The sequence below is a fragment of the Drosophila obscura genome, unplaced genomic scaffold (genome assembly GCF_018151105.1).
Source record: "Drosophila obscura isolate BZ-5 IFL unplaced genomic scaffold, ASM1815110v1 contig_96, whole genome shotgun sequence".
NCBI classification, from domain to species: domain Eukaryota; kingdom Metazoa; phylum Arthropoda; class Insecta; order Diptera; family Drosophilidae; genus Drosophila; species Drosophila obscura.
Genome location: NW_024542890.1, coordinates 961,323 through 988,378, shown reverse-complemented (window position 1 = coordinate 988,378; position 27,056 = coordinate 961,323). Strand labels below are relative to the sequence as shown.

Genomic DNA, 27,056 nt, shown 5'->3' with positions numbered 1-27,056 from the left:
TACGAAGATGGAGTGTAAAAATAGCGCAAAGCGTCTAAAAATAACCAAAACAAAAGTAACCAAGAGTGACCCCCATTGGGGGGAGGCAGGAGCGCACTCACCGCCGAAAGGGGCCGCCGACCACATACTGCCAGACTTTTGCCTGCAGCCAGACGGCTGGCATTATGTACGGCCCGTACCAGTGACCCACAACCTGCCGGAGCGGGAATCTGGCGGCTGGTGACTTCTCCTAGGAACCCGGAACCCGCTTCTATGCTCTCCGCTCCTGAGCTAGCCAACCCATACCGTTCCACTCTATTTAACCGGGACCAGACTCATCCAGCTGTGGCTCTATCTCGGACTCTGCCTGAACTGACTATGGGCTATGGGGCGTGGCAGGGGCCACCTAGAGGGCCTCGGAGCAGAATCGATTCCCCTCGGTAGCGACCCTTATCACCCTTATCAATGGCCGGCTCCAGTCGCTTGTGCGGAAGGGGTTGGGTCCAGTGGGAGGAAATGAAGCAGCTCCCTAGCTCTCGATCGGATAACCTGTGACCGATCTGGTCACGATCGCACCTTGTCTGGGCTCTGATCTCGTCTTGGGGTCTCGTCTTGGGGTCTAGCGCGTCCCGAGTGCTGTGTATTTTTAGCATTAAGTCCATTTCGGTGCCGGGCCAAGTCAAGTGTTGTTTGCCCAGAAAATTATGCGATCAGTGCGAAGCTTGGCCAATTTCCATATTCCATGGTCAGTGAACAGTGGTCCATGGCTGTCACAGGGAGAAGCAGGGCTTGGGTTCGCTTTGGACTTGTTTTTCCACCACTGTAGCGGCATAGCATGGGAAAGTTCTGTCTCCTCTCACAATCAGAATGGATCGTTTATATATATATATTGAGATCACGCAGAACTCAGGAGAGCTCTCTTTTGCCCGACCGCCAACTGTGTTTGCCCCACTGTGGCTAAAACTTCTCCCACAGATACAATTTAAACTTATTTTACTTAATAATATTTTAGCTGGTCGCGGCAAAATGTACTCTAAATGGGAAGGAAACTGCCATTTGACAGCCGAAAGAGTTCCGGGATGCCCGTGTTGAGTTACCACATAATACCACATATAGGATACATATTTGTAGGATTCATTCAGTGGAGGATGTTTATGGTGGATAACTTGCTCAGTTATGCAGTGGGTGAGGGTATCATCGAACTGCCCATATACTCGCACATATTTGATTCTGTTTAGTGTTTATTAGTATTTGTGCTTTCGTTTTACGCACACAATGCGTAGCGTAGCAAGTAAATTTGTTAATTAAAATTTAACACTAAGCTTTGAGTGGCGTAAAGCATTCCGAATTCGATCAGCCTGTGCCGTACTCCTCATAGAAAAACGGTACATGCATACATACATACATATATGTATGTACATATGTACGTGTAAGGTGTGTTTGCTTGGGTACAACAATAAGAAATCACAAAAAGGGACAGCAACAAGCAACACTAACAGTAATGGGAATGTAGAAAAGTTATATGTAGAACTGATAAGGTGTTTATAATTCGAATGCGGATTGAGTCCGATCACTGGCACTCCCTCACCCGCTACCTCTGCACCTTGTTCCCCCCCTTTGTCTGACACACTCTCTCGCTCTCTCTATCTGCTGCTCTCTGCGGCGCTCTCGCTTTTTCCAGCAGAAGCTAGTGATAAGAACGAACTGTTAATGCCTGAGAGCGAGTGGGAGAGCGGGTAAGAGAGAGAACATTCGGAACGCTGTCAATGTTTTCTTCGGCGCTGCTGCCGTTGCTGCCGTTGCTCCGTTCCTCCTCCGTTCTTCCGCTCCACTGTTTCCTCCTATTCGCTTTTTTTGCTCTTACACATTTCACATTTAATTTTATTTGGTCGCTCGCTGACAACGACATCGGTTGCGTCTCGTCGCCCTCTATGCACATGAATCGGATCGTATCGGATCGCATCGGATCGAAACATACATAGCCAAAGCTGAGCCAAATCGTACAGCAGTATAGGCAGTAAAGCAGTAGAGCAGTCGAGCAGTAGAGCAGTAAAGCAGTAGAGCAGTAAAGCAGTAACCTTTGTCCAACCAGAAATCCTTATCCTTGGGACAGACTTTCCGTGCAAATATCAAAAGTGCATCGAGTGAAACTGATGTGATTCGATTGATGGCAATCTGATTGCAATTGATTCCCTACACTCACCCCCACCCAGTCCCTGAGAGACGTACACACTGCAACTGCAGCGGACAGAGCGCGAAACGCGAAAATTGTCAACAAAGTCGTAAAACGATTTGCGCAAAACAAAACAAAACGCAAACAAAACAGGCCAGCACAGTAATTATCAAATGATCCAATCAAACTCAACATAAGTCCACCACACTCCCAGCGAAGGAAGCAGAAGCCAATAGTAACGGCACACACACACACACACACATATTCTGAGGCCTGGTAACAGTAATCCCGTTAACAGTACTACAAATTCATAACTGAAAGCGAAAGGTAAGTCATCGCCATCCGGGAGGGAGATAAGCGCTCTATGCTAGAGCGGTCCAGTAACTGATCGCAGCCATAACTCTCGTATCATCTACTCAGATCTACTACTCTACATAGAGGTGGTATCCAACAATCAAATATGCAATCGCCCTGGAAACCAAAACAAAAATAAAAAATGAAACAAAACGAGACGAAACGAAACGAAACGAAACGTTACGAGCGCACTCTTAACTGAAACTATTTTTAAACAAATTCTCAACAGTTTGTTGGTGTTTCTTTTGTTTTTGTTTTTATTTTTGGTTTGCTTTGGCCACGCACTTTTATGAACGAATGCAGGAGAGTCGAAAGTGCATGCGAGTATTCCCCCTCCGCCCACTCAATCGGTCAACAGGTGGCCTGGCCTTCGTTGAAGGGGGAGTGCCATCGATAGCGACTGCAGTGAGTGTGGGTGGGTGAAGGCTGCCAGGGCTGTTGATCTTGAGAGGTGTGGAGATTGCTGGAAAGTGGAGCAAATTAATGTTGGGAAAGACCAATATCAAGGGGATCCAGCCTGATTATGGAAGAGGAAAGCGCAAAATGTAAAGAGGGAATATATATATGGGAACGTAGCTTCAATGAATTGTCTTTAGGCTTGACACAGATTGAACTGAGAGCATTAAAGAGATAAGGAAATTGTGTACTAAGCCAGAAGCATTTATCAGTACAAAAGACTGGGCTCTAATTAAGTAAAATTCACACGGAAAAAACAAAAGGAAAATAACATCAAAAGCCATTGGGAATATTCAGTAGGAAATATTAAGGAGGAGACTTACACGCAGGGCAGGAAAAAAAAGGGAAAGGACAGGAAGAAGAAAGGGAGGAAGAAAGGGTGCTACTTGTACTTCAAACTGGACTGCACTTGCACTTAAAATCTGGAAAAACTGATTTTCTATCAAAATACCATAGAGAAACAAAATCGCGGAAGCTAATAAATATATTATAATAATAAATAATAATAATTAATAATATTAATAATTATTAATTGTACTTACTACTCAAGTATAAGGCTCAAAGGGATCTGATCTGAATCAAGGTATCCAGCCCTGAAGTCCTTCATTGTGGTATCATCCCCAAGGGATTCCCATGCCATGCCATGCCATATCATCTACTGTGAACAAAGAAATCTGGTCAGTGGGTCAGTCGCTCTCCCTGTTTACCTCTCCAAGGTCAGCAGGCAGAACAGCCACTGCCCAGGCGGAGGAGATTGTTGGGAGGGGGGAAGTGAGCCACAAAGTGAATCCAAGGCCAAAGCAATTAAAAATCTGTGACCGCAAAATCAGAAATTCATTTAGTGACAAGCAAAGTGAATTAATTTCGCGATAAACAAAGTGTGAACGGCCAAGGAGGTTGGATGGACGGGGACGCCTCGTTGGGTACTGGAGGGGGGCGGACCCTTCACCTGAGGCTTTCCACATGGGATGTACCGTGGAGGGGGTGCAGAGTGCAGAGTGCATTTGATTCAATTTACTTTTGCTTCATTTGATTCCCGTATTACCATTGCATGTGGCATGCAAATGCAAGTGTGGCCCGTGTCTCTCTTGCTTTCTTTCTCGCTTCTCTTCCCACCACCACCACCACCACCACCATGATTATTGGCACCGAAAATGTATTTATTCTGCTTCTGCTGGGGGTTCAACGACCACCACCAGCCCGGACAACAACAACAGCCCGCCCCACCACCACTTTATCGAATGTGCTCCCCAGTTCCCCAGTTCCCCAGCTTGCCAGTTCGCTGATATTGCGAATTTCATTAACTGCGCACATCTACACCGAGTAAGAGTGTGTGAGTATGAGTATGAGTATGAGGAGTAGGATGGAATAGGTCAAGGCAAAGTCCCCTTCTCCCAGCCGATGAATGAGTGCACCCAAAGGGCATCCATCCATATATGTGTGTGTGTGCATGAATGTTTGTTTTGTATACTCGTAGAAAGGGACACCGAGTGGGCATGTTGGCGAAGTGGCAGCTATCGCCCGCCCATGGGGGAGACCCATGCAGTGCCAGGCCTTTCCAGGCAGTGGGGCAACAGCTCGAGACTCAAGTGTCAGTGGTTGGGCGGATTAACCAGTTCATAGACTCCTCAACTAAAGCAACTAAAGCAGATCGGAAGCCGATAACAGAGAGTAGATTCTGAATGATTGCATGCTGAATGAGTACATTTACATACATGAGTCCTACTAGTCCCGAGTGTTTTATAATCAATGGCTAGTTGTATTGTCCGTTCAGAGTAGCTCTTATCTCCTCCCAGTATTGTAAATACTCGCACTTTGTCTATTAATAGAATAAGCCCACATACTCGTACAATATGTGCAAAACTGTTCGCTAAGAACAATCAAAGATTTCTTCTTTTTGGACTGACTTGTGCCATGGCAGTTCGTTGACACATCGCGAAAAGTTCCCTCGATGCCCACGCAAGAGACTAGTTAGCATAATTCTATGCTAGCCTGCCAACAGATCGACTTGCTAAATGATCCATTTATTTGTTTACTTTATGGCGTCGGAGCCAGCAGCTTGAACCCAAGTCCAAACGCATCCAAACCCAGAATAAATATGATAAACTACCCAGAAACATACATTTGTGTGTGCATATTGTTCGTTTCCCTTTATCTGTTATCTGTTGGCTCTCTCAACCATCGCCACACTGCACCGAACGCCCACTGGAGCCCCACAGCCCCACAGTCCCGAAGTCGCGAAGTCCAGGCGGCTGAGCTCAAAGTCTAATTGATCGATTCGCTGCGAGTTTAGATGATACGGTGCGGGGGATAAGCTCTGGCCATGTGGGTGGTACTTCGATCTACTTGTGGCACTCTCCCGTTCCCGGTTCACTTTGCGTATGCGCAACATTCGGCCGAGTCGCATAGGGATTAGGGCAGCGACTCGATTCAACTTGACTCAATGCCATGGTCAATATTTGGCTAAAGATCGCATAATTTGACTTTATAATTAATTCCAACTGATAATTCCAGCAGCTTGGACAGTAGCAGGGACAGGGGACAGGGGCAGGGGACAGGGGCAGGGGACGGGCAGGGATGCGTAGGTAAAAGTTCAGGCGGCGCTTTGTGGTCTCTCGTTTTAGTTGATTCGATTTGATTTGTTTTGTTTTAATTGCCTCTGATTGCACAAAGCCCAGCCCGCCGACGAATGAATCATCCGGACTGGAGCTGCTGGCAGTGCGTTTCCTGCTTCGGTTGCCATGCCACACCGCCGGAGACGCCTCCATCTCCATTGTTTCTAATCAATTTCGACTGAGTTTTTGCTTTGTTCTGGCCTGCACTGCATGGCCATTATGCATCTCGAGTGCGGCCTGATATGGCCATGGACACAACTGGAAAGAGTATTTGTTTTGTGTACGGACTGCACTGGCTCCTCCCCCTCCCTGCATTATCACGTCAAAATTATCTGGCGGCATTCATTGTTGCAACTTTTGCGCTTTGTTCCCCCACTGGTCGAAGCCCGCAACAACAGCCGCCCCACCCGATTAAGCATTCATGTAAATATGTGTGTAAATATGTATGTATGTAAATACGAGCATTTGTGTAGTCAGCATAGCCAATGAGTCGAAGAGGCTTCAAACTAGCAAAAACAGAGCAATAAAAAATAAGAAATACGCGAAAAATACGAGAAAAATACGAGAATAATTCGCACCTTGGCGTCTGTTTAGAGTTCTCTGCTCAGTGGCTCAGTGTCTGATTGATTTTGTGTGCTGTCTGGTATCTCATACAGTTGCCTCCGAAATACCTTTCCCCTTTACCCGCTCTTGTACCGCCCACTAGTCAATGAAAACGGTTCGGAGCCTGTTCTTTACGTGATGGCCAGTATCAGGGCGCACGGGAATATCATAAGGCCCCAAGTCAAATCACCTTCTCCGCTTCTTAGCATTGCAACTTGTTCGTGACTTCATGCCGCATATACATCCCATACATACATATGTACATCCATACATACCTATGTATAGGAAAGTTGTTCAACGCACAGATTGCTGGGGGTCTAAATCGCACAGCCAGCTCGGCCCGATCATCCAGAGGCGAGTGTTTTCGAGCTGAGGCTGATAAGCAAAAGTCGGTGCTCTATACCCTACCATCCATTGCCTCGGTCGCTTCGCACCCGGGAGGCTGCTCCGGCGACTGCCGCAGAGACTGCGCGAGAGGAGGCGCAGGCAGTGATCTGCGGACAATGGAAATGTAAGCAGAATCTGCCGAAACAGCCAGCCCCAACCACAACAACATTGATAACGGTGATGTTAATGAGGTGGGCAGGGGGGTGGGCGGCGGGCGGCTGAGATGGGGGCTGTCTAGGGGCAGGGATGACAGTTCAGAAGGTTGCCTGACTGCATGATAACTGCTTTGATTTGGTTTTATTTGTTCGTTTCGATTCGATTCGATTCAATTTGATTCGATTTGCATTGCATCCATCCGCCCGCTTCCCCCGCTCTGAGCATTCACAGCCGATTCAGAAGAGATTCAAATGGGATTTAAGGCGCTGTTGATTGGCAATGGAACACGATTGGGAATAGCCAAAAAATCAGGCAGTTAGCTTGGAACCAAGTGCAGGATTTTCGAACTAATTTGGGGCGAAGAATCGGCTTTAGGAACCTGTGGGGGGAGATATTTGTGATGGAAATTACAGCTATTAAACTATATCTATATAGTATCGGTTTGGTAGTCGCTTCCAGCGCGATCCATGCGCTATTCGATACAAGGGAGAAGGGAAAACATTTTACAGTGTTTTCTGGCTCTGTGGGGAATGCAAACTTTGATTTTTCTTTAGCTGTTCGAAAGGTCGAAAACTTTTAAATCTTCCTACGTATAGTTAATTCGATTAAGTATAAGCATGTATTTATATTAAACTTTTCAAGGCTTTCCAAACATTTTTAATTTTGAATGAAATTCACAATTAATTGTTTTTGTTCTTGCCATGATCTATTCTCGGATGTATATGTATGTGGGGAACAATCTGCTTTGTGGGGCACTGACAAAGTTAGTTTCCCGAAGGGTCAATGTATTTTGGCGGAGCTTGCTGATAATCACAGTCATCATCACGTGTTTTGGGGGCTTGGGCTTGGGCTTGGGCAGGGGCTGCCAGGCAACGAATTGCGTTGAAAACTCTCTGATTTCCACGTGCTTTATTCCCGTTTCAGTCGACACACCATGCGGCAGCCAGAGAGCAGCTAGAGGAGAGTACGACGCGGCAGAGTCATCAGGCACAGCAGCGCCAGAGTCAGCGGCAGCAGCAGCAGCAGCAGATCTAGGTGCAGTTCCAGGTCCATCAGCCGTAGCATCAGCCACCGGAGAAGCCGATTTGTGGGTGGCGCTGTACAGCTCACTGATTAGCAGAGGCATCGAACCGGTGCCCGATCCGAATAGGGCTAGGACTAGGAAGAGGAAGCGGCCCCTTCCGTTTGTGTTGTTCTTCGATAATCAAGAAAATGGTGCATGGACCACCAACCCGGAGAAAATCGCAGCAGCCACAGCAGGAACAGCACCAGAAGCAGCAGAATCACAACCAGAGCCAGAACCAGAACCAGAACCACAACCAGACGCAACAGAAGGAGCAGCAGCACCACCACCACCAGAAACCATGTGAAATGGATCTGGAGCGGATGCCCACGCCACCGGATGGTGGCTGGGGCTGGGTGGTGGTTTTTGCGTCCTTCATGATTCACATTGTCAGTAAGTTTGAATTCCATTCCTTTTGCCCGCCCGTTGGTGCAAGGCAACAGCCGGAAGGTTTTTGGGTTTGGGCTTGGGTTTGCTGGGCCACAAATTGCGCTTCGCTGGCGCTTTAAGGGTGCCATAAATCAGCCCCCAGGAACCTTGGAATGTCCGCTGGCAACCGCAGCAGTAGCCCAGTCGGCTGCCAAGTATTTTTGGAGAGATTCGCCGGATCGTGGATCATAAATACACCCGAGCAGCCACTACGCACTCTAATCGCCTCGAAATCAGAATGGCCCGGCCCGGCCCGGCTTGGCTCGGCAGATTAGGCCACAAGGTCCACTCCGGCTGATACGCCTCGAATCGCATTGCCGATGGCTGATTTGGGAGGGATTGAGGGAGTGTGTACACTGTACAGTCGCCACTTGAGGCACACAACTATCAATTGGGTGATAATTGTCGGCCAAGTGCCCGGCGACTGTTTCCCACCCCAGACCACACCAGACCAGACCAGACCAGACCAGCACGGCCGCTGTCCAGATATCAGATAATCTTATCGGCTCGTTTGTGTAATTGCCCGGACACGAGAATAGTTATCGATGCGGGGGCCCCAGCGTCGGGTGCCCTGATAAAGGGGGAGCCGTAATTAATTGTCCAGCTAAACTGATTTATGGGGCTGGGCCTGTCGTTGGGGTTGGGGCTGGGGCTGGGGCTGGGGGGACCAGTTCGAACTGGCGTAATCTTGAGTACCCCGAAAGGCGTATCCCTTTGCCACAGGCTGATTCGGAAATGATCGTCTTGTATCTTATTTTGTTCTGCTCTCTTCTCGTTCCCCAGCCGATGGGATGACATATTCTTTTGGCATTTTCTACGACGAGTTCACCGCCTACTTCAACGAGGGCAATGGCTACACAGCCTGGATAGCCTCGATAATGGTGGGCGTTACGTTTTCCTCAGGTAAGCTCCTCCGTTCCCGATCCTCGATGGGGATCGTTATTTTATAGTGGTTAATAATAATTATTCAACGCGCTTCGATTGTCCCATGCAGGTCCCATCAGTTCATCATTTGTCAATCGCTACGGGTGCCGGCCGGTGACCATAGCGGGTGCCATCCTGGCCGCCAGCTGCATCATTGTGAGCATGTTTGCCCAGAACGTGCTCACGCTCATCATTACCATCGGATTCGGCACGGGGCTGGGCTTCGGGCTCATCTATCTGCCGGCCATTGTGAGCGTTACGCAGTACTTTGACTCGAGGCGCTCCCTGGCCACTGGCATCGCCGTGTGCGGCTCCGGCTTCGGCACCTTCGTCTTCGCCCCGCTCACGGAGTATCTGATCGGCAGCTATGGCTGGCGGGGGGCCATGCTGATCATCGGCGGCATCGTGCTCAACTGCATCATATTCGGGGCGATGTTCCGGCCCCTGGAGCTGGAGGCGCCCCCAAACACTACCAGCACCCCCAAGCTGGGCAAGAAGTCGGCCATCATCGACGAGAACACAACGCCCGCCGAGCTGGAGCCGCTCAAGGTGGCGCCCGCCGACCAGTACTTGCAGCTGCCCCAGCGCACGGATGTCCCCCCAGGCGGCGTGATCAGCATCACTGGCGGAAGCCCCTTGTGTCGATCCAACAGCATGGGACACAATCTGAAGCCCAATTTGGTGGGTAGTCCTTTGTCCTTTGTCCTTTGCCCTTCCTCTATAGCCTTATCGATGCACCCCGCTAAACTCAGCTTGGTCTGTTCTCTGTTCTCTGTTCTCCGCCCACAGAACAATAATTTGAACGGCGCCATCAATGGCCAGACCCCCGTGGCGCCCACGACCCACACTGCTGTGGTGGTGAAGAGCACCAGCAACGACGACATCGCCCGCAAGTGTCACAGCCAGCTGCAGCTGACTCCGCTGCGGGACGCTCATCGGGAGCGCAGCGCCAGTGGCACAATGTACCGCGTGGATGCCCTCTATCAAGTAAGTCAAGCGGCATAGGTACCGGCACAGGCTGGACAGGACTCAACAACTCAACTGCCTTGTTTTTCGCTTCTCCCCCAGGGCTCGCTGCACAATCTGCCGGAGTATGGCAGCTCAAGGAACGACCTGAGCCGCTCCATGTCCGGATCGGGAGTGATCAAGCGCTACGGCTCCTTGCGGCAAAGCAATCAGATGGACCAGAGTCAGGTGGGCAACAATTATTGTTTTATTTAATGTAATTCGCAAAGTTTCCCAAGTGGAGATGGGGATGCGATGCGAAATGGGATATGGGATATGGGATGTCGCTTATTCGGGGAGGGCTACGGGTCCAGCTGACGACTCTCGCCCGAATCCACGCATCTTCTCCAGCAGCAGTGCACTCCACTCAAAGAGCGTGGAGTCGATCCACTTGGGCCAGTAGGCGCACAATGGGCCCAGGTCGCGGGCCTCGAACGACTCCAGCATGAGGGCCAGGTAGACGAACACGAACAGGGTGAACAGACATTTCAGCGCGAAGACCAAAATGCGCCAGACAGCAACGCCGAACCAACGCCACAGGCGCTGCGGAATGGTCTCCCTGCGGCACGAGGGGCAGTACTTCGAGTTGAACTGCGTGCCCTGGGAGCGCTTTGTGGAGCAGGACAGCTGCATGCTGTCGACTTGTTTGGTGTCTCGATTCATGATTTCCAGCTCTCACTCTCTCGTTCGTTGTCGATTGGATTGTATGAATGAACTGAATGTGATGTGCGATACGGGCCACTGACGTAAAATTCAACTTAACTTAGGTATACAAAAAAAAAAGAAAGAAGATGTGCTTGAGGCCTGATCTAGAAGTGCTGCCCCAGACAGCTGGCCCCGATCCAGCGGATCAGTTTGTATAGCAGGAAGAGGCGCAGGCCCTGGTAGATGATCGTCTTGCTGCATGGAGAGTGGTTCAGTGGTTAGTCAGTGGGGAGTAGGGTGCAGGGAGTGTGGAGTGTGGAGTGTGGAGTACCTACACTGTGAGTATTAGCTGGGAGCGACGCAGGGTGCGCGGATCCTCCCTGAGTAGATGGCCCCGGATGCTGTGGAGCATCTGGCCACTTGCGCGGACCACCAGACCATTGATATCCGGATCATTGAAGATGCCCAAATGGAACTCGGTGCTAGACAATGGAGTATCTTGATGTAGCCTCGGCAGGAGCACAGAGAGAGCAGAGAGAGGTAGAAGTGGAAGTGGAAGTGGAAGCCTTACCCTTGGTTCTCCTTCGATATCTCGTCTTTGGCCGTCACCCCAGGACTCACGTAGTTGTTGAACATGAAGGGCTGCATCACCTCCAGGGTCTGGTAGGCCTTCCGCACAACGCCCATCAGCTGGGGCCGTTGGCCAAAGAGACGCAGCAGCAGATCGATGAGGAGAGCTGGCACAATCTGCTTGGTGAAGACGAGGAACTGGTAGACCCAGCGACGGTCCGTGTAGTGGCAGCCGGGCACCATGAGGTTCTTCTCGAAGGCCGCGTCCTTCCACAAGTCCAACGTGTCCATCTGCTCGGCGATTTGGGTGAAGGTGTGCGGCACATGGGTGCAGGAGGAGGACATGTACACGGGCAGCTCCTTGGGCGGCCTGCAACGGAAAGAAAAGCCAAGTTAGGGTAGCTCCAGCACCAGCTCCTGCCTTCCGACGGGACTGCACATACCCTTTCTGGTACTTTTCGTGGCCCTTTTTCGTGTAGGAGAGCATGCTCTTGATGCCTATGTCCTGGGGTGTAATGTCCAGGCGCGTGTCCTTGCCCAGATATACGGTTTTCAGTATGCCTGCCCCGACCAGAGCGAACAGACCCATGGCACCCATGAGCGAGGGGGCGAAACCAGGCGAGGGATCGTCCAACGCAAACAGAACTATCGGCCAGACGTCGATAAGTGAGTGGGAGCTATCGATTTGTCTACTGTGGATCATCGTGGACTATGGACTCACCTATCGACGGGCGGTAGACGATCAGCGGCAAGCGGCGGCGATAATCGTTCACTAGCGACTCGGCCAAGTTCTTGGTGAACGTGTACGTGTTCGGAAAACCCACAATGAGCCTGCGGATCGATAGAAGTTGAATCAGGGCAGGATCGTATGGCAATATTGGTGAAGGATCGATGAGAAGAATTGGTGGACAGAGAGGATCGATTGAGATCACTTTAGATGATGATAGGAATGGGATGGGGATGGGAATGGGGATGGGAATGGGAATGGGGATCGCTGATCTATATTTACTTGCGGGTCAGCGCATTGAGCATTCCATCGTCTGGGACCTCGTCGATCAGGCGCAGGCAGAGCCGCCAGTCCATGGGCGAGGAGTAGTACTTGGGCTCGACGCACTTCAGATACGGATTGCTGTAGAAGGTGGACACGTGGACGAAGACGCGCAGGTGCGCCAGGGTCTCGGCAAACTTGAGCGCCTCGAAGGTGCCTCCCACGTTGAGTTGCAGGGCCACTCGCAGGGGCTCGTCGAAGCGCACGGTGGCCGCACAGTGGTAGACCAGCGAGACGTTCGACATTTGGGCGGTCATGGCCGGATCGATGCCCAGGCCGGGCAGCGAGACATCGCCGGGCACTGCCACCAGCTTGTCCAGCTCGTGGGGCTTCTGCTGGTGCAGCAAGTGGAAGATGGTGGCCTGGCGCAGCTTGACCAGCCGCTGCTCGGCACTCAGCTCTCTGCGGGGACGCAGCAGGACGTAGATGCGGCGCACATTGCAGGAGCGCAGCAGCTTCTCGATCAGCGCCTTGCCCACCACTCCTGAGCCGCCCGTCACAAATATCTCGCTATCCTCGTAGAAGTTCGCCAATGACATCGCCCTGCCGTCGCGTCTGAAGCTCACGGTGCACTGAGCACTTGAGGAGCCCGTGGCTCGGTTTTGGATCGACCGCCCGTGCCGTGCCGTTACGCAGTGCTCCGCTTCCATGCATTACCCTTTGAATATGCATTGGCTTTCGCCATCATTTGACTAACATGAGTCTGAGTCTGAGCCTGAGCCTGAGCATGAGCCACTCACACTCACACTTTCCCCACTATGCTAATGCGCCGTCGGGCACACTTCGACTTGAACGTCCCAGTGGACGGGGCGCGTGTGACCTCCACGGTGTGTCGTCGGAACGTCGTCTGTCGATTACCCGTCGCCATGGGATTATCTGCTTCACATTGGGACCGAATCTCTGACTGTAATCCCCTTGTTGTACCTTATTTTCCCCTGAAATGAGCAGGTAAACTCCTTCATACGGATGCTACATATGTACATATATCTTGTCGGGTTCTCTTCCCACTGCTGTTTCCCATTGATATAACTCGGTCCATGCTTTGCAGGAGGACGCCAAGTGCTGCGGGTGCATCACCTGCTCGAAGGAGACCCGCGACACCTTTTCCGAAATGATGAACTTCTCGCTGCTGAGGGACGTGATCTTTGTAATCTTCTCGGTGTCGAACTTCTGCACCAGCGTCGGCTTCAACGTGCCCTACCTCTACATAGCCGCCTACGCGAAGCAGCTCGGCATTAGCAAGACGCACAGCAGCTACTTGATCGCCACCATTGGCGTCGCCAACACCGTGGGCCGCATCGTCCTCGGCTATGTGTCGGACAAGCCGTGGGTCAACCGCCTTCTCGTCTACAACTTTTGTCTTACGGCCTGCGGTTTAGGTGAGTTCATTGACTCACCATTGAATCCTTTGCATTCCACTGCTAACCCTCCTCTGCCTTCGCCTGCTCCTCCTCTCTTCCAGCCACTGCCATGGTGCCTCTGTGCAAGGACATTAATTCACTGGCCATATACTGCATCGTTTTTGGGTTCACCATTGGCGCCTATGTGGGCCTCACCTCGGTCATCCTGGTGGATTTGTTGGGCCTGGACAAACTGACCAATGCCTTTGGTCTGCTGCTGCTCTTCCAGGGCATTGCTAGCTTTATTGGTCCGCCCATTGGAGGTGAGTCCGCCCATTGCAGCCCACTCACAGTCACACTCACACTCACACTCCATCGTTGTACTCCTTTCCAGGCTGGATGTACGATCTGACGAGCTCCTACTCTCCGGCCTTCCTCATGGCTGGCCTGATGATCGCCATCAGTGGTCTGGTCATGTTCGCCATTCCGCCGCTGCAACGCTTTCAGGCCAATAAGGCCGACCACAAGAATAATTTCCGAGCACCTATCCCTAAGCTAGTTCAGTTCCAGCCACTGAGCTCCGTTTTTGTTAAACTTTTTTTTGTTTTTTTTTTTTCCACAAAACTTTGTTAGACTAAGATGTAGCATCTAGGGCCATGGCACGGCAAGTAGTATGCCATAGCTATAGAAATTGATTATTTATGTCTAGGCGAATCGTATCGCCCCCCTTCTACCCTTCCTTCCACGCTCCCCTAGTCTGAACGCGCTCAGACACTATTTTGTATCGCTAACTGAAAAGATATGCATAATCGTATAAACTATATCCAAAATGTATGTGTAGACATTGTTCTAGAGAAATTATCGTTGTTGTTCTACTCTACTTAGCCTCCATGAATGTACTCGGATGAATGTATGTGTATGTGTATGTATGTAGGATGCTTTATTGTCTTCACGCAGTAGTTTGTCAGTGTCAACGCTATTAAAGGAAGCTCCTGTACCACAGCCACAGAAAGCAACCGAAAAACCCGTGTTTGGAATCAATAAGAGCATGGAAAATGTATGGGTGAAAAGGTTGCCTTTTCAAGTTATTGTTTGGCAGCAGATGAAGATAATCCTGGCAGGTGCAGCAGTGCAACGACCCAAGACGTCCTCCAAAAGCGACCACGGCTTACATATATTCAATAGCAAAGAGTTTTCAGTTCAATTTACATCTTGCCGCTGTAGGTTACAAAAGCCAGCTGAATCTCTGCCCAAAAAATAATAGATCAAGCCCAACGACGAAGCTCCGGCAGCAGATCCAGATAAGCGTTGTACAGTAAGGGTTTGCATACCTTTTATACTCGTTCTTGTTTTTCCAGTCCTGCAACCTAGGAAGTGTCGAACTGCAGCACAGTAGCCTTTTGCCCGTCGTCAACGGCTGTGTATTTTGTTGCTGCATTCTGGCCGAGTCATTCGCGAAGCCTAGTAGCATGTTAAAAGATAATTGAAAGGGAATTCGATCCTGCTGCAATAACTTGGTAATAGACTCTGATAAGAGGCATACGGATGACAGCAAGACGTTGCACTGCGAGTAAATCCAATCACAGTTTTCTTTTGTAGCTTATGGAAAGTCTTAAGGGATAAAAATTAGTGTTTCTGTCGGGTTTTGGCAGTCGCGGCTGACACACATATTCTGTACATACATATGTACATATACTAAGTATGTACTATATGTACTACCAGTGTGAAGCAAGCAACTCGTCACAAAAACAGGACATACCGACCAAAAAACCAGTCAGTACGTGGGTCCTGTAAAATACACGGTACTCGCTTGGCATACGCATACATACATACATACATACATACATATGTATGTAAGCTTAGCATTTATGTAACCAATACAATATTCGTATTTTATATGTATGTACATATAGCTCCGAAATTGGCATCGATAATGCGGCAGGGGATTTTGGTAGGACGGACTGCTTTGACCGCTCAATCTCATCTAATTTTGCTTGGAATTCGACTAATGAGAATACAAATGAATAGGCGAATGAGTTAGAACATGTTTATTGAATCTCGACGATGTCTCAGCTCTGTCCAGTTGGTTAGCGTCCGTACTTCAGGAACTCCCACTCGCGGTTATCAAGCGGACAGACGTGGCGCGTCTTGAGCCAGCGCGAAATGCAGTGGAAGTGAAAGGCATGGTTGCATACGCCCCAGGCCACGGTGCATTCCTCGAAGGAGCTAAGGTTCGGGTTGGCCTGGCACTCTATACAAAGGTCCATGATTGGGTTGCGGCAGATAGCGCAGTTGTCCACCACTATGTCCCAGGACCACTGGGCAACGGCGTTCCACTTCTTGACCACGAAGCGTGCTGGTTTCGCCTGGCAGTTCACACTGCACGAGGGCTGATTGTCGGCGTCCACCTGTGCGCTTTTATCGGCGTCGCTTGCATTGTGAAGATCCGCGACAGCCGCGCCTGGCTCCGCAGCGACTTCGTTGTCCGCGCCCTTGCGGGAATCTTCCTCGGCCACGTAGAGCTCATCGCAGCTTTTTTCGCTTTGATCTTCCATATTTGTGATATTATCACAAACAACAACAATAATTTGGGTTCTTTTTTTTGTTTTTTTCAAAATATTCAAGTTTTAAGCCAAGTACTTTTTCGTTCTACTCGCTGTATGGCGATCTGATCTATCCAACCAAATTCAACGACACTCCAACCTGACCTGAGTTTCGTAGATCACTAGATCGCCTACGATTTCCTCAATCACACAGCCCAGCCATTTGTGTTTACCTTTTTTCCCATATGCCAGAGGATGGAACAGAAAAGGGTTACAATTTTCACTGAGTCACACTGATGTCCAGACACAGCAAAGTCCAGACACTGCTCCTGCAACACTGAGTTCCATATTGAAGCGGTATGAGCCGAATGAACCAGAACTAGAAGCATTTTCAGGAGCAACCGTTAGACCGAAGCACAGTGGCTCGTTTTAAAAAACTAAAACTAGCGATAAGGAACGTGTGAGTCGCTTCTGGGGACGCGACTCTACTTATTTATGTAGAATTTTAAAAAATTGTACATTTTAAATTTGTTCGCTACATCTGTTATCTTAATTTATTTTCATTTTGGAACAGTGAAGTGCATCATGTGGGATTAGTTGAGGGTGAGCGGCAGCGCCTTTTCCTATACCCATTAGATAGGGCCGTGCCGAGCCTTGGCTTAAACTTTAAACTATCCAAAGGCCGAGACCCCACTGACTATATCGTGACTATATCGACTCGGTTACGAGCATTGATTCTGATCGAGAATGTGTATACTTTATGGGTTTAGAAACACTTTCTTCCCTATGAGTACCCAGTAAAAAAATCCACTGCGGACCGTGGGGATGTATGAGGCTGGAAATTATAACAATTAACACATGAAGATGCACCATTCGACATTTATTTGACAACGGATCGCTGACCGGGTGGATGGAGGCGACAATATCATACAGAATCGCCGTAGTTGTCTTAGTCTAACATCCTCGTCGCCAAGTGCAAAAAATTGTTGGTCATGTCCAGTCAGGGCGGGGGCGCTGGAGCAGATTGCACCGGGCTAATCTCCGCTGTAAGATGAAAAAACAATAACACAATCAATTCTGGAGCAACAAAAAATGCGATATGTACTCACCGTGACCGGGCTCTATTATGGCGCTGGACAACGCCAGGCACTGGGACTGGGACCAGAAAACTCGACCTGGGAAACTTGTGACGGGAAATGGGAAAAGGATGCTGAAAGCTCGTTGCTGCTGGGTACGAAGATGAATAATAAATTACAATAATTTCTGGAGAAACATAAAAATCGGAATGTTCTTACTTTAACTGGGCGCTTAACTACGTGTGGGTCTATGACTTGGAAATTTGAGCTGGAACTGAACTGCGTTGATAAGTAACAAAAAAAAAGAAAACATTGTGTGGATTGGGGAGGCAGGAGCTGCCTCACATTATCAGGAATGACTGTGTTATTCACTTCGCCAGCGACAAAAAGGTTGCGGAGCATAGGGCGCTATAAAAGGTGTAGCCAAGAGAGATGATCACCACTATATCTCGCAAGCATTTGAGGCATACAGCATTGAGCTCCTGTATCGGTTGCACTTGAGTGCCCCTCGATACTTGACGGCGTCCCGACCTTATTTGGATGGTTTTTGAAGTTTGCAAAGCTTGAGAAGCTTGAGAGTCCAGAACATTAGTCTGGGTTCCCATGCAGACGGTCTTCTTAGCGATGGAGGTAAAGTCCTCCTGGGTTAGATTGTAGTACGGCGGCGGTGTCTCATCCCTCAGCCAAGGTAGATCTTCGTTTATCAATTGTTGTAGTGGACCGTCGACGATGTCCAGATCGAGAAATTGCGGGTCCAGGACGGGTTCTTCCTTAGGCTGGCTCATGTTAGTTTTTTGTCATTTAAAGTTCGGCAAGGAATGAAATCAAACCTTTGTTGATTGTGTTCTCAGTTTTACTCAGTTTTCACTCTCAGTTTTACCGGACTACGAAACGGAATGACAAGAAACGCCTGGTAACCCACAAGCAAGTGCATAATATTGGATCTCTCAACCTGTAATCCTGAAGAGTGAATGGTGGAGAGCGCCAGGGAGCTGTTCAATTACTGCCCGTTGATGCGACAAAATAAACGTCTTTCATGGCCACCCAAAATGCACAGGCAGCGTATGTTTGGAAACCGTAGAATATAATCCCAACCTACGACGGCTGGTCGGAAGTTCGGAAAGGCCGTCGACTTAAAGGACGTTCGGGGCTCTGTCAAATGCTTGATACCCATGAGACCCATATTACCATCGATCAAAATGGGCAAAGGGAGAATCTCCATGAAAGAACAAATGATAGAAGCAAACGAAAGTTTCGTAGCCGTCGCAAAGATGATAACCTATTCCAGAATTAGACCACTTTAAGAAGGAGAGATCTTCGCTAAAGCAGTATTATGGCAGGTGGGGGACTGCGCTCGCACCCCCAATCACCGCCGGTAGTGGGTCTCCCTGCACATTAACTGTAAAAACGTTATCGGACATTTCCTCCAAAACGGATGCGTTTTATCCCTGCCGCCAGGGTGAACTACTTCTGGCTTCGGCGCTCCGCCATGACTTGTTTGACTTGGGTGGCCCTTCTGGCAACATACGCTACCGCCGGTATAGCTCTTGGGTTCCTTACGCTTACTAAGCCCCCTCATCGCGGCAAGATGGTAGTTCTCCGAGGGGTAGTTCTGCGCTGGGAAAATCCGATATGAAATGCTTGAAAATTTCCGATGCTGCGCGGATCTCTCCATAGTATCTAGCCCTTACAGCGACCCTAACCATGACTTGTTTAACTTGTGCTCCGAAACATATTCTGCGGTTATGGGCCAGCCGGTGGAACTATAAATTATCGTCAATAATACAATTATGGCTAGGAAATTTGTATATGTACGAGTATGCAACTGTTTGCATTATTTGTGCCTTCTTGGCAGACCTGTCGTGTTGGCAGTCGCTAACAGTTTGCGTTGACAGCTGGCACAGAAGTGTCAAGCAGTAGAGTGAGTCCTAGCTGGGGTGGGATAGACATATGTACGTACAACATATCCTGGTGTTTATTGGTTTTCTTATGTGATTACAAAAATACAGTACTAACAACGCACTCACACACTTTTCATCCACATCCACACAATCATACACGGAAACAGAGAAGGAGGCGGCTCCTGGGCAGACAGCCTTCAGTGTATCTCCTCGGTGATGAGCTTCTTGAGGGTGCACTCGCCGGCCCCGAGCTTGTGGATAATGGCCAGGATGTCCTCGCGATAGCGGTCCTTGTGGGCCACCTCCTCGGCCGTGTACTGGTCCGCGTCGAATCGGGTCATGCGCCAGATCACGTTTAGTTTAGCCTCGATGAGAACGTAGTTCGAGGGCGGACAGAATCGCGGACACAGATCGTTGATGAAGTGTATCATGTCGGGGACGCTGCACGAGTTAATCCGATTGTTGATGGTGTTCAGGGCGAAGTCCTGATATCTGGCCATCTTCGAATGGGGAAAGACATTCTCGCAGGTCAGGCATCGCCAGTCGGGCTGCAGGGTCCGGGTCTGCACGGGTATCACCAGGCCCCGACAGCCCTGCTCCCGGCAGAACAGCGCCGACAGATACGTTCCGTTCTCCTGCAGGGGCGAAACAGAGAGACGGGTTCGATATAGTTCGGTTCGATTTAGAAATGGCTGGTTTGTATTGAGGTTTCTGTTAAGTTGGGGCCTCGGGTTCGCTGACCGCCTCTGTCACTTCACGGCGCAGTTCATACCACTGACAGCCGAACTTCTCGGAACATTGCTGAACTCCAATTAGAATTGAAAGCTTATGTCATGCTTATGGGAATTTTATTTTTGGAGCGGAGTCAAGGAGGAGTTTAGTAGAAAATTTAAATCTATATCGTTTTAGTATATAATGTAGGTTTCAAGTTAAAGGTTAAGCAGTGTACATATACTAATCGAAGGGTTTGTAAGGGATCAAGGGGACTCTGAGTTTTGTTCCCGCTCTTGTTTCACGCTCGTCCCCAACTTGACGGTCCCCTTGGCGCCACTCCTGGCAAGTGCATGAAAAATCATAGAGCTAATTTAATTAGGGAACGCATTTGTGTCAGGTGGCCTGGCCTGCCAACGCCAGAGGCCATTATTCAACTTATCCCACAGAAAGAGCAGCATGACCACATCATAATGAGCAGATATAGATACGAGTACATGTATATATATTCACTTGTGTGTGCGTGTATGTATATACCCCTTTAAGCATATACTCGTACAGGGAGATAGAAAGAAAAGCAGCGACGTTGACATCCAACGTTGGCCAAGAATATATTCTGTTGAATTTCATGCAAAATATTTGTTCGAAATTTTAATAATTGCTCTATAAGTTTGGGGCTCTGGCTCTGCCAGTGATTTCGTTTCGAGGGCCATGCCACAGATAAATTCTTGTGTCGACGGGAAGAGAGCGTTAAGCGATAATATTTTGAGTTTTCATTCCATTCGGAAAAGGGTTAACCAACTGGTTAATCAGCGAAGTTCTTAAAGCTGCTTAGAAACCAACAAAATTCGATTATGGGGTAGAAAGCTTGGAGTATTTATAGAGATTAAAGCTTCCGCTGCTTTCAAGCTCACCATAATCCGGACACTCAGCAGAATAAATCTTCTTATAACTCGACAAAGACTGCTTCAGTGTCCTGCATACAAGGCCTCGTGCACCCTATAGTTTAAAGGGGAGCCAAGAGCGGAGCTGCGCTGAATACTCTTATAAAATCTGTTTTTGCCAGCATTAGCTTGCCAAAATGCGCACCCTGTCGACTAAGTTAAAGGATGATCATCTGACAGTTACAAACATATGTAAATATGTACATCTGTTTGTCTCTGTCTATACTACTATATTCTCCGAGTTTAAAACTCTGTGCACATACATATGTGAATAGTCGTTGTGTTAAAACATTGTTAATCATTTGCTCGAATTTGGACGGATCGGACGTCTACAAATATCATAAAGCTTTAAGACAATCAAATGAGAATTAATCATTTGTACATTTCGGCTCCGCTCTTGGCGCGCCCTAAGATAATTTCCCTGCCACCGGTGCCGTTTGGGGATTCACCTACTCACAGTATTGTCGTTGCACCTGGTGCAGTCACACATGAAGTGCTTCGTCATCTTAAGGAAGATGCCGCGCGTGAGGTTGCCCCAGAGGATCTTGGTGTAGGTAGTGGTAATCTCGCCGCCCTTGGGTATGTCTCTGGCAGCCCGCACCACGGCCAGACGCCCGTTGTCGAAGTAGTGGCTGGCGTTGGGGGTGCACTCATGGTTCATAATCGCCGTTAGCGGGAACAGGCCCCGTAGCAGCGTCTCCCGGCCGTCGGTGCGGCAGGGCGCCTCAAAGGCGTTCGTGTTAAGCACGCCGACAATGCGGAAAAGCTGATCCATGAAGGGCTTGTCTGTCGTTGGAAAGTTGCGGAAGCATTGTGCCGCCTTGATGATCTCCTGACGGAAACCCCGCTCCGCGTTCGCCTGCATGGCATCCACCAGGTGGCGCTGCTCCTTGCCCAGGTGGAAGACCCGCACGGCGGTGAGGATGCGCAGCGACAGTGGGTTCACCTGCTCTTCCTCAGCATCCGCATCCTTTGGCTGCCAGCGGCGGAAGTGTTCGCACTCCGCACGGTGCGCCAACGATCCGGAGCAAGCCTCGCACACGGGCAGCGTACAGCGCTGCTTGCACAGAAAGCCCTGCGTCGGTAGCAATCGGTGGCAACAGACGCATGTGCTCAGCTGGCCCTTGCGCGCCGTAGGACCCACCACAAGCGCGCGTTCCCGGAAGATCAGTTCTCCTGCAGCGATGTCCCGGGTGGCAAACACCCCGCGGCCGGCCACTGTCGAGGCTGCCAGCGTCCAGTTGGGCTCCTCCTCGCGCAGCTCGCCCAGGTGCACATCGATGAGCTGGGCCAACTGCTCCGGCGTTGTGTTCCGGCAGGGCGCCATGTGGGCCAGCATTGTGGCCGTTGTGTTAATCCTGCCCCCATGGTCGTTTTCCGACATTGCTCGGCGTTGTCTGACGATGTCCGACGATGCCAGACGCGGCCCAGGATCGGACTAGCGAGAGAGACAGATATACACGGACGGAGCAACAGCAACCAACGCGACGGGCGGCAACGCAACGAGTGATGTCGCTTCTCTGGTCTGGCCTGGTCGAGTCGCTCTATGGGAATAGCGACGGCGACAGCGACCGCGACAGCGACAGCGGTGACAGCAGCATGAGCGACGGCAACGACGACGCCGACGACGCCGACGCCGACAGTGACGCTTATGACATAGACGCCCTCGGAGAGCATTAAACGCAACTAAAAAACACAAATTAGAGAAAGCAACAGCAGAATGGGAAAGGAGGAGAAGAGGAAGAACCAATGGTAGCAACAACATCAACAAGAAGATGGTGAGGAGAGTGTGACAACAACAGCAGTGTGAAGAAGAAGCAGGGTACGTACAGAGGTAATAGAAAGGAGAAGGAGAGGAAGGCAACAGTAGCAACAGAATGAAGAGGAAGCACTGGACAAAAGCAACATAAAGACGTTGAGGCAGGGGACAACAACACAGCAACAACAGTAATCAAAAGCACACGAAAGGGATAACATCAACAGCAAGATAAGGAGAGAGGAGACAACAAATGTAACAGCAACCGCAAAAAGCTTGTGCAGAAGGGGATAGCAGGAGCGGTGACAACAGTCAAATATGATTGTTTCCCAAGGCGGGACACACACGCACACGCACACGCACATGAGTACACAAGAACACAAGCACAATGGCACGACACACCGTTCGATTGCGAGAGAGGGAGAGGCGACGCCAAGCGGATTTTGCTTTTGACTGTTATTCAATTTGTGTTCAATTGGATTCATGTGAGGGCGGAAATAAGGGGAAGGAAATCCGACACGCGCTGGGGGCAGTGGATGCAATGGAGGAAGGTACGCCTATAATAGGGTAAGCCAGTCCACATATGGATACAAATTATGCTACCTGAAGAGCCGGACTGTCCTACCTTATATTTATATGCCTTGCATTGGAGAACATTTTCCGCTCTATCGCCCCTCTCTCTTTTCCGCTCACTTGCCAGCTTTGTGCGTCGAACACCTCCGCCTGAGGTACATCCTGACCACCAACCACCTCAACCGCGTGCGGTCGGTTATGGATGCCATAAAGCGAAGCCATAGGAAAGCTGCCGTCAACCTCGTACCCCTTAAAAAACTTGAGCAGCTAAAGTAAAAATTTCCCCTCCACCCAGACACGAGTATGAGGCATCGCTGACCCACATCTCCCCACTCAGTTCCTCGCCATGGGAGTCTCCAGCTGGTTACGGTGCGTGTGGATGCCACATAAATTAAGACATCGTCGCCGGGCCAGGCCGGGACCAAAAGGTGAGCCGAGTCACGTGACTAGGTTGGATGGTGGGATGGTTGCCGTGACTGTCACGCATTGTCACATGTCAGCGCCGCTGCAGCCGCTTCCAGCTAATCATCCTCCCCTTTTAGCCCCTAGACTGTTAACAGGAATACTCTCTACATAAACTGCCAAGCCTCCAGTACACACGCCCATATGTACATACATACATACAATATAGGCCCGTGTGTTTCCATTAGTTTCGACTCACAACCAAGCAGCTATACGAGTTCACATATGTACGTACATACATAGCTACAATACAATGTACAATACATACACAGGTACATACGCGACCTACCGAACGTAAATTTGAAATCTATTTTCATTTTTTAGGTGCGTTTTATTGCCCCCAATCGAAGGAAACGAAATGCAAAATATTCCAAAACAAATGAAGAAATCGAAAAATAATTAGGAAATTTTGTGTCTAAGAAGCACTGACGGGGAAATACACTTTAGTGAAGAGCCAAGAAGGATGAAGTTTGAAAAAGAGCTCCACCAAAGAAAATATTTGATCAATTTTAACAATTCCGTTATTTGAATAGCTAGGTAATCTATGGGGTTAAGAAAGACGTTTAAAAACTACACCCCGTGAAAAGTTCATGAAGAGATGATTTTCAGAAATTACATAATTCAAGAAAGGCTAAACTAAATTAAAACTAAATAGTAGTATATGTTAAAAGGCAGTAGAACTAAAAGAAAGAAGATAATTTGAAGGGATAAAAACATTTGGATGGATTGAGCAGAAAAAGGAAATTATTAAACGAGAACAGATTCCATTGAAGGACAACCGCAAAGGCGTTAGGGTATGGCAACCAAAATATGTGCTCGAATAGTTTTGAATATTTCTTCATTGTGTTTTTCGTTTTCATTCTGAAGAATTTCAGCGCAAATTTTATATTTTTAAAAGCACACAACAAAAAAAAGTAGGAACTAATTTAATTTTTCTCTTGGCGAGAATATGGTGAAGAACGGGGAAGGGGCAAGGGCATGGGGCTGGTTTTGATATGTATGTTATGCGATTTATAACTCGGGAGAGTGAATGAAAGAATGAGTGAGGGATGGTGAATGAATGTGTGTGTGAGTACTTGAACTAGTTGGGTTGCCCCTCCCCCACCATGGGACGTTGGCAGATTGCCCAGTGCAAAGCAGATTCGGATTTGGTTATGATGGATTCAGTCCACTGTTAAGGCGTTAGTTATGTAAATCATTCGGCTGGGAAACAAATGCACATCCAACAAGTTGCCGTTGGATGTGGAACGAGCGCCAATAATAGTGTGTGGAGTTCGTACTATGCACCTAAATATATACAATGTATACCCATTGGGTATTCAATTTAATTCATGCATTCAGCCAGCACTCGACCAAGAGTGAGTGCTTCCTGCTGGGGCACTTCTGTGAGCCTTTTTTTGCATCTGGCGGTTACTCACTGAGAGATTGTACTTCTTCTGGCGATCCACTGCGGAGGGAATCCGATAAGGCTCACTTGAATCCCTTGATTGGATTGATAGACTTGGTAAAGCACTGCTCCCACATTTATTGGGATTATACACTGATTAATTCGCAGCGGATGCGCTTTTAATTACACACTGATGTACATGTATGTATGTGTGTATATACCTCACACATATGCAGAGGCGTCTCGAGCAAAGGGGACCCCTTCCGTTGCTTGAGGAAACGTTCAAAGTTCTTTGACACTTGCCAAGCGAAAAGTTTCCACTTCATTTGGCTTTTGGGCTAGAGCATCCCCCTCGGTGACGCCCCTGCCAGATACATATTTACGGCCACTTCGATAAAGCTATTTTGGTTTCTCGCAGTGATTGCGACACGACTGAATGAACTCGCTCCCAAATTGGATGCAGTTGCAGCTGCTGATCGAGATAAACATCCAAACATCCAAACATCCACATCCACATTCGAGGGAGAACTCACCGTTGGATCCTGGCAGCGGGGACACTGACACATGAAGCCCTTGGTCATGCCGAGGAATATCTTTCGGACCAAGTTGGACCAGAGCATCTTGGCATACGACACTGTGATCTCGACCCCGCAGGGTATTCGCTCCGTGGCGCAGACGATGATGGTCTCGCCATCCTCAAAGTGGTGGCTGGCATTGGGAGTGCACTGGTGGTTTAAGAGCCCCGCCAAGGGAAATAGGGCGCGGATCAGTACCTCGTGACCCTCGACGCAGCTGCGGCTTTCAAACGCATTCGTGTTGAAGGCGCAGATGGTGCGGTAGAAGAAGTCGAGCATTTCCTTCTCCCGAGGAAAGTCCTCAAAGCAGGCGGCCGCCCGCTCCACCTCTTTCATGTAGTAGCGGTCCGCGTTGGCCTGCATCGCGTAGAGGAGCCGTCGCTGCTGCTCGTCCAGGAAGAAGCAGCGTACCACACTGAGAATGCGCAGCGAGCGCGGATCGATCCGTTGCGTCTCCTTGGGCTTCCACTTGAGAAAGAGATCGCACTCGATCTTGTGACGCGCCGATTTGCCGCACTCCCCGCACACGGGCAGGCCGCAGCCGGCGGAACAGACGGCTCCCGCGTCCGTCTCTCCCGGCACCAGGCGGTAGCACAGCGTACAAGTGCGCAAGTTGGAGGAGCGGTGCGCCGTCGGCCCGACCAGGATGGTGTGCTCTCGGAACAGCTCCTCGCCCTTGGCAATGTCGCGGGTGGCGAATATGCCGCGCCCAGAGATAGGGGAGTCGGACACCCGCCAGGCGGGCTCCTTGGGCCGCAGCTCCCCGAGATGCAGGTCGATCAACTCGGCCAGCTCCTTTGTGGAGGCGCTGATGGCCATCTGCTGTGGCTGACTGGATAACTGTTGCACTGCTGGCTGCTCCGGATGCTCGGGATGCTCGGACATGTCGGTTGGGTAATTGAAACTCTCTCTCGCCGATAATCGAAACGCAACTGATTGCGCTGCCAGCAGACTCTGCTCCCATATGGCAGTTTTTCGCAGTCTGTGCGCTGTTTTTTGCTCTCTCTCTTCCGGCGGGCTCTATTTATAGTCCGCGTGGCCCTCAGATTTCCCATGCGCAGACTGGACACTCGGATTGGGCTGCTGGGTGGAGGTAGGAGTAAATGGGCAAGTAGCATCAGTACACATCCCATCAGCAACGTTTTGGATTTGCCATCATAATATCGAATGCAGGGAATACCAGTTCTAAGAAGGACGCACATACATACATATGTACATAAGTACATAAGGATTGTAAAAGTGTAATTTTCAATGGTCTCACGGTTTTTAAATGTTCGTTTTGGCTTTAGGTAAATAACTGTAAAATTAAAGCCTGATGCGACAACTTGAGCTCAAAGATGAACGAGAAGAAACGTTTTGAGTCGCTTCTGTGGCCGCGACT

At 49.5% G+C, this 27,056-nt stretch overlaps 4 protein-coding genes and 1 long non-coding RNA gene across 7 annotated transcripts; 1 reads left to right on the top strand and 4 right to left on the bottom strand.

Moving 5' to 3' along the window:
- Positions 1-1,851: 1,851 nt before the first annotated feature.
- Positions 1,852-14,771, top strand: LOC111071826 (monocarboxylate transporter 12). The gene is given in 10 exon segments (XM_022363347.2): positions 1,852-2,479; positions 7,648-8,179; positions 8,999-9,118; positions 9,210-9,820; positions 9,929-10,126; positions 10,208-10,333; positions 13,456-13,786; positions 13,870-14,070; positions 14,142-14,281; positions 14,283-14,771. Coding segments are annotated over 9 exon segments (1,995 nt in total). The 5' UTR covers positions 1,852-2,479; positions 7,648-7,935; the 3' UTR covers positions 14,307-14,771.
- Positions 10,335-13,018, bottom strand: LOC111071827 (fatty acyl-CoA reductase wat). The gene is made up of 6 exons (XM_022363349.2): positions 12,369-13,018; positions 12,081-12,190; positions 11,803-12,004; positions 11,361-11,729; positions 11,125-11,271; positions 10,335-11,044 (listed from the first exon to the last, which is right to left on the bottom strand). Exons 1-6 carry the CDS (start codon positions 12,944-12,946, stop codon positions 10,954-10,956), a joined length of 1,497 nt encoding a protein of 498 aa, XP_022219041.1. The 5' UTR covers positions 12,947-13,018; the 3' UTR covers positions 10,335-10,953.
- Positions 14,772-15,763: 992 nt separating the features above from the next.
- On the bottom strand, positions 15,764-16,433 carry LOC111071902 (RING-box protein 1-like). Its single transcript, XM_022363451.2, has one exon. It carries the CDS (start codon positions 16,300-16,302, stop codon positions 15,835-15,837), a length of 468 nt encoding a protein of 155 aa, XP_022219143.1. The 5' UTR covers positions 16,303-16,433; the 3' UTR covers positions 15,764-15,834.
- A 702-nt stretch (positions 16,434-17,135) lies between these two features.
- On the bottom strand, positions 17,136-18,259 carry LOC121405467. 2 transcript variants are annotated; one of them, XR_005968586.1, is made up of 3 exons: positions 17,586-18,259; positions 17,400-17,517; positions 17,136-17,334 (listed from the first exon to the last, which is right to left on the bottom strand). It is a non-coding gene; the product is annotated as an uncharacterized LOC121405467 (long non-coding RNA). The 2 variants fall into 2 exon arrangements; XR_005968585.1 differs by having other exon boundaries at positions 17,137-17,334; positions 17,400-17,514; positions 17,586-18,252.
- A 1,060-nt stretch (positions 18,260-19,319) lies between these two features.
- Positions 19,320-26,596, bottom strand: LOC111071900 (SET domain-containing protein SmydA-8). Of its 2 annotated transcripts, none has more exons than XM_022363449.2 (2): positions 25,634-26,596; positions 19,320-19,902 (listed from the first exon to the last, which is right to left on the bottom strand). In XM_022363449.2, exons 1-2 carry the CDS (start codon positions 26,558-26,560, stop codon positions 19,465-19,467), a joined length of 1,365 nt encoding a protein of 454 aa, XP_022219141.2. In that variant the 5' UTR covers positions 26,561-26,596; the 3' UTR covers positions 19,320-19,464. The 2 variants fall into 2 exon arrangements, with proteins under 2 accessions (XP_022219141.2, XP_022219140.1); XM_022363448.2 differs by lacking the exon at positions 25,634-26,596 and adding an exon at positions 21,380-22,446.
- Positions 26,597-27,056: the final 460 nt, after the last annotated feature.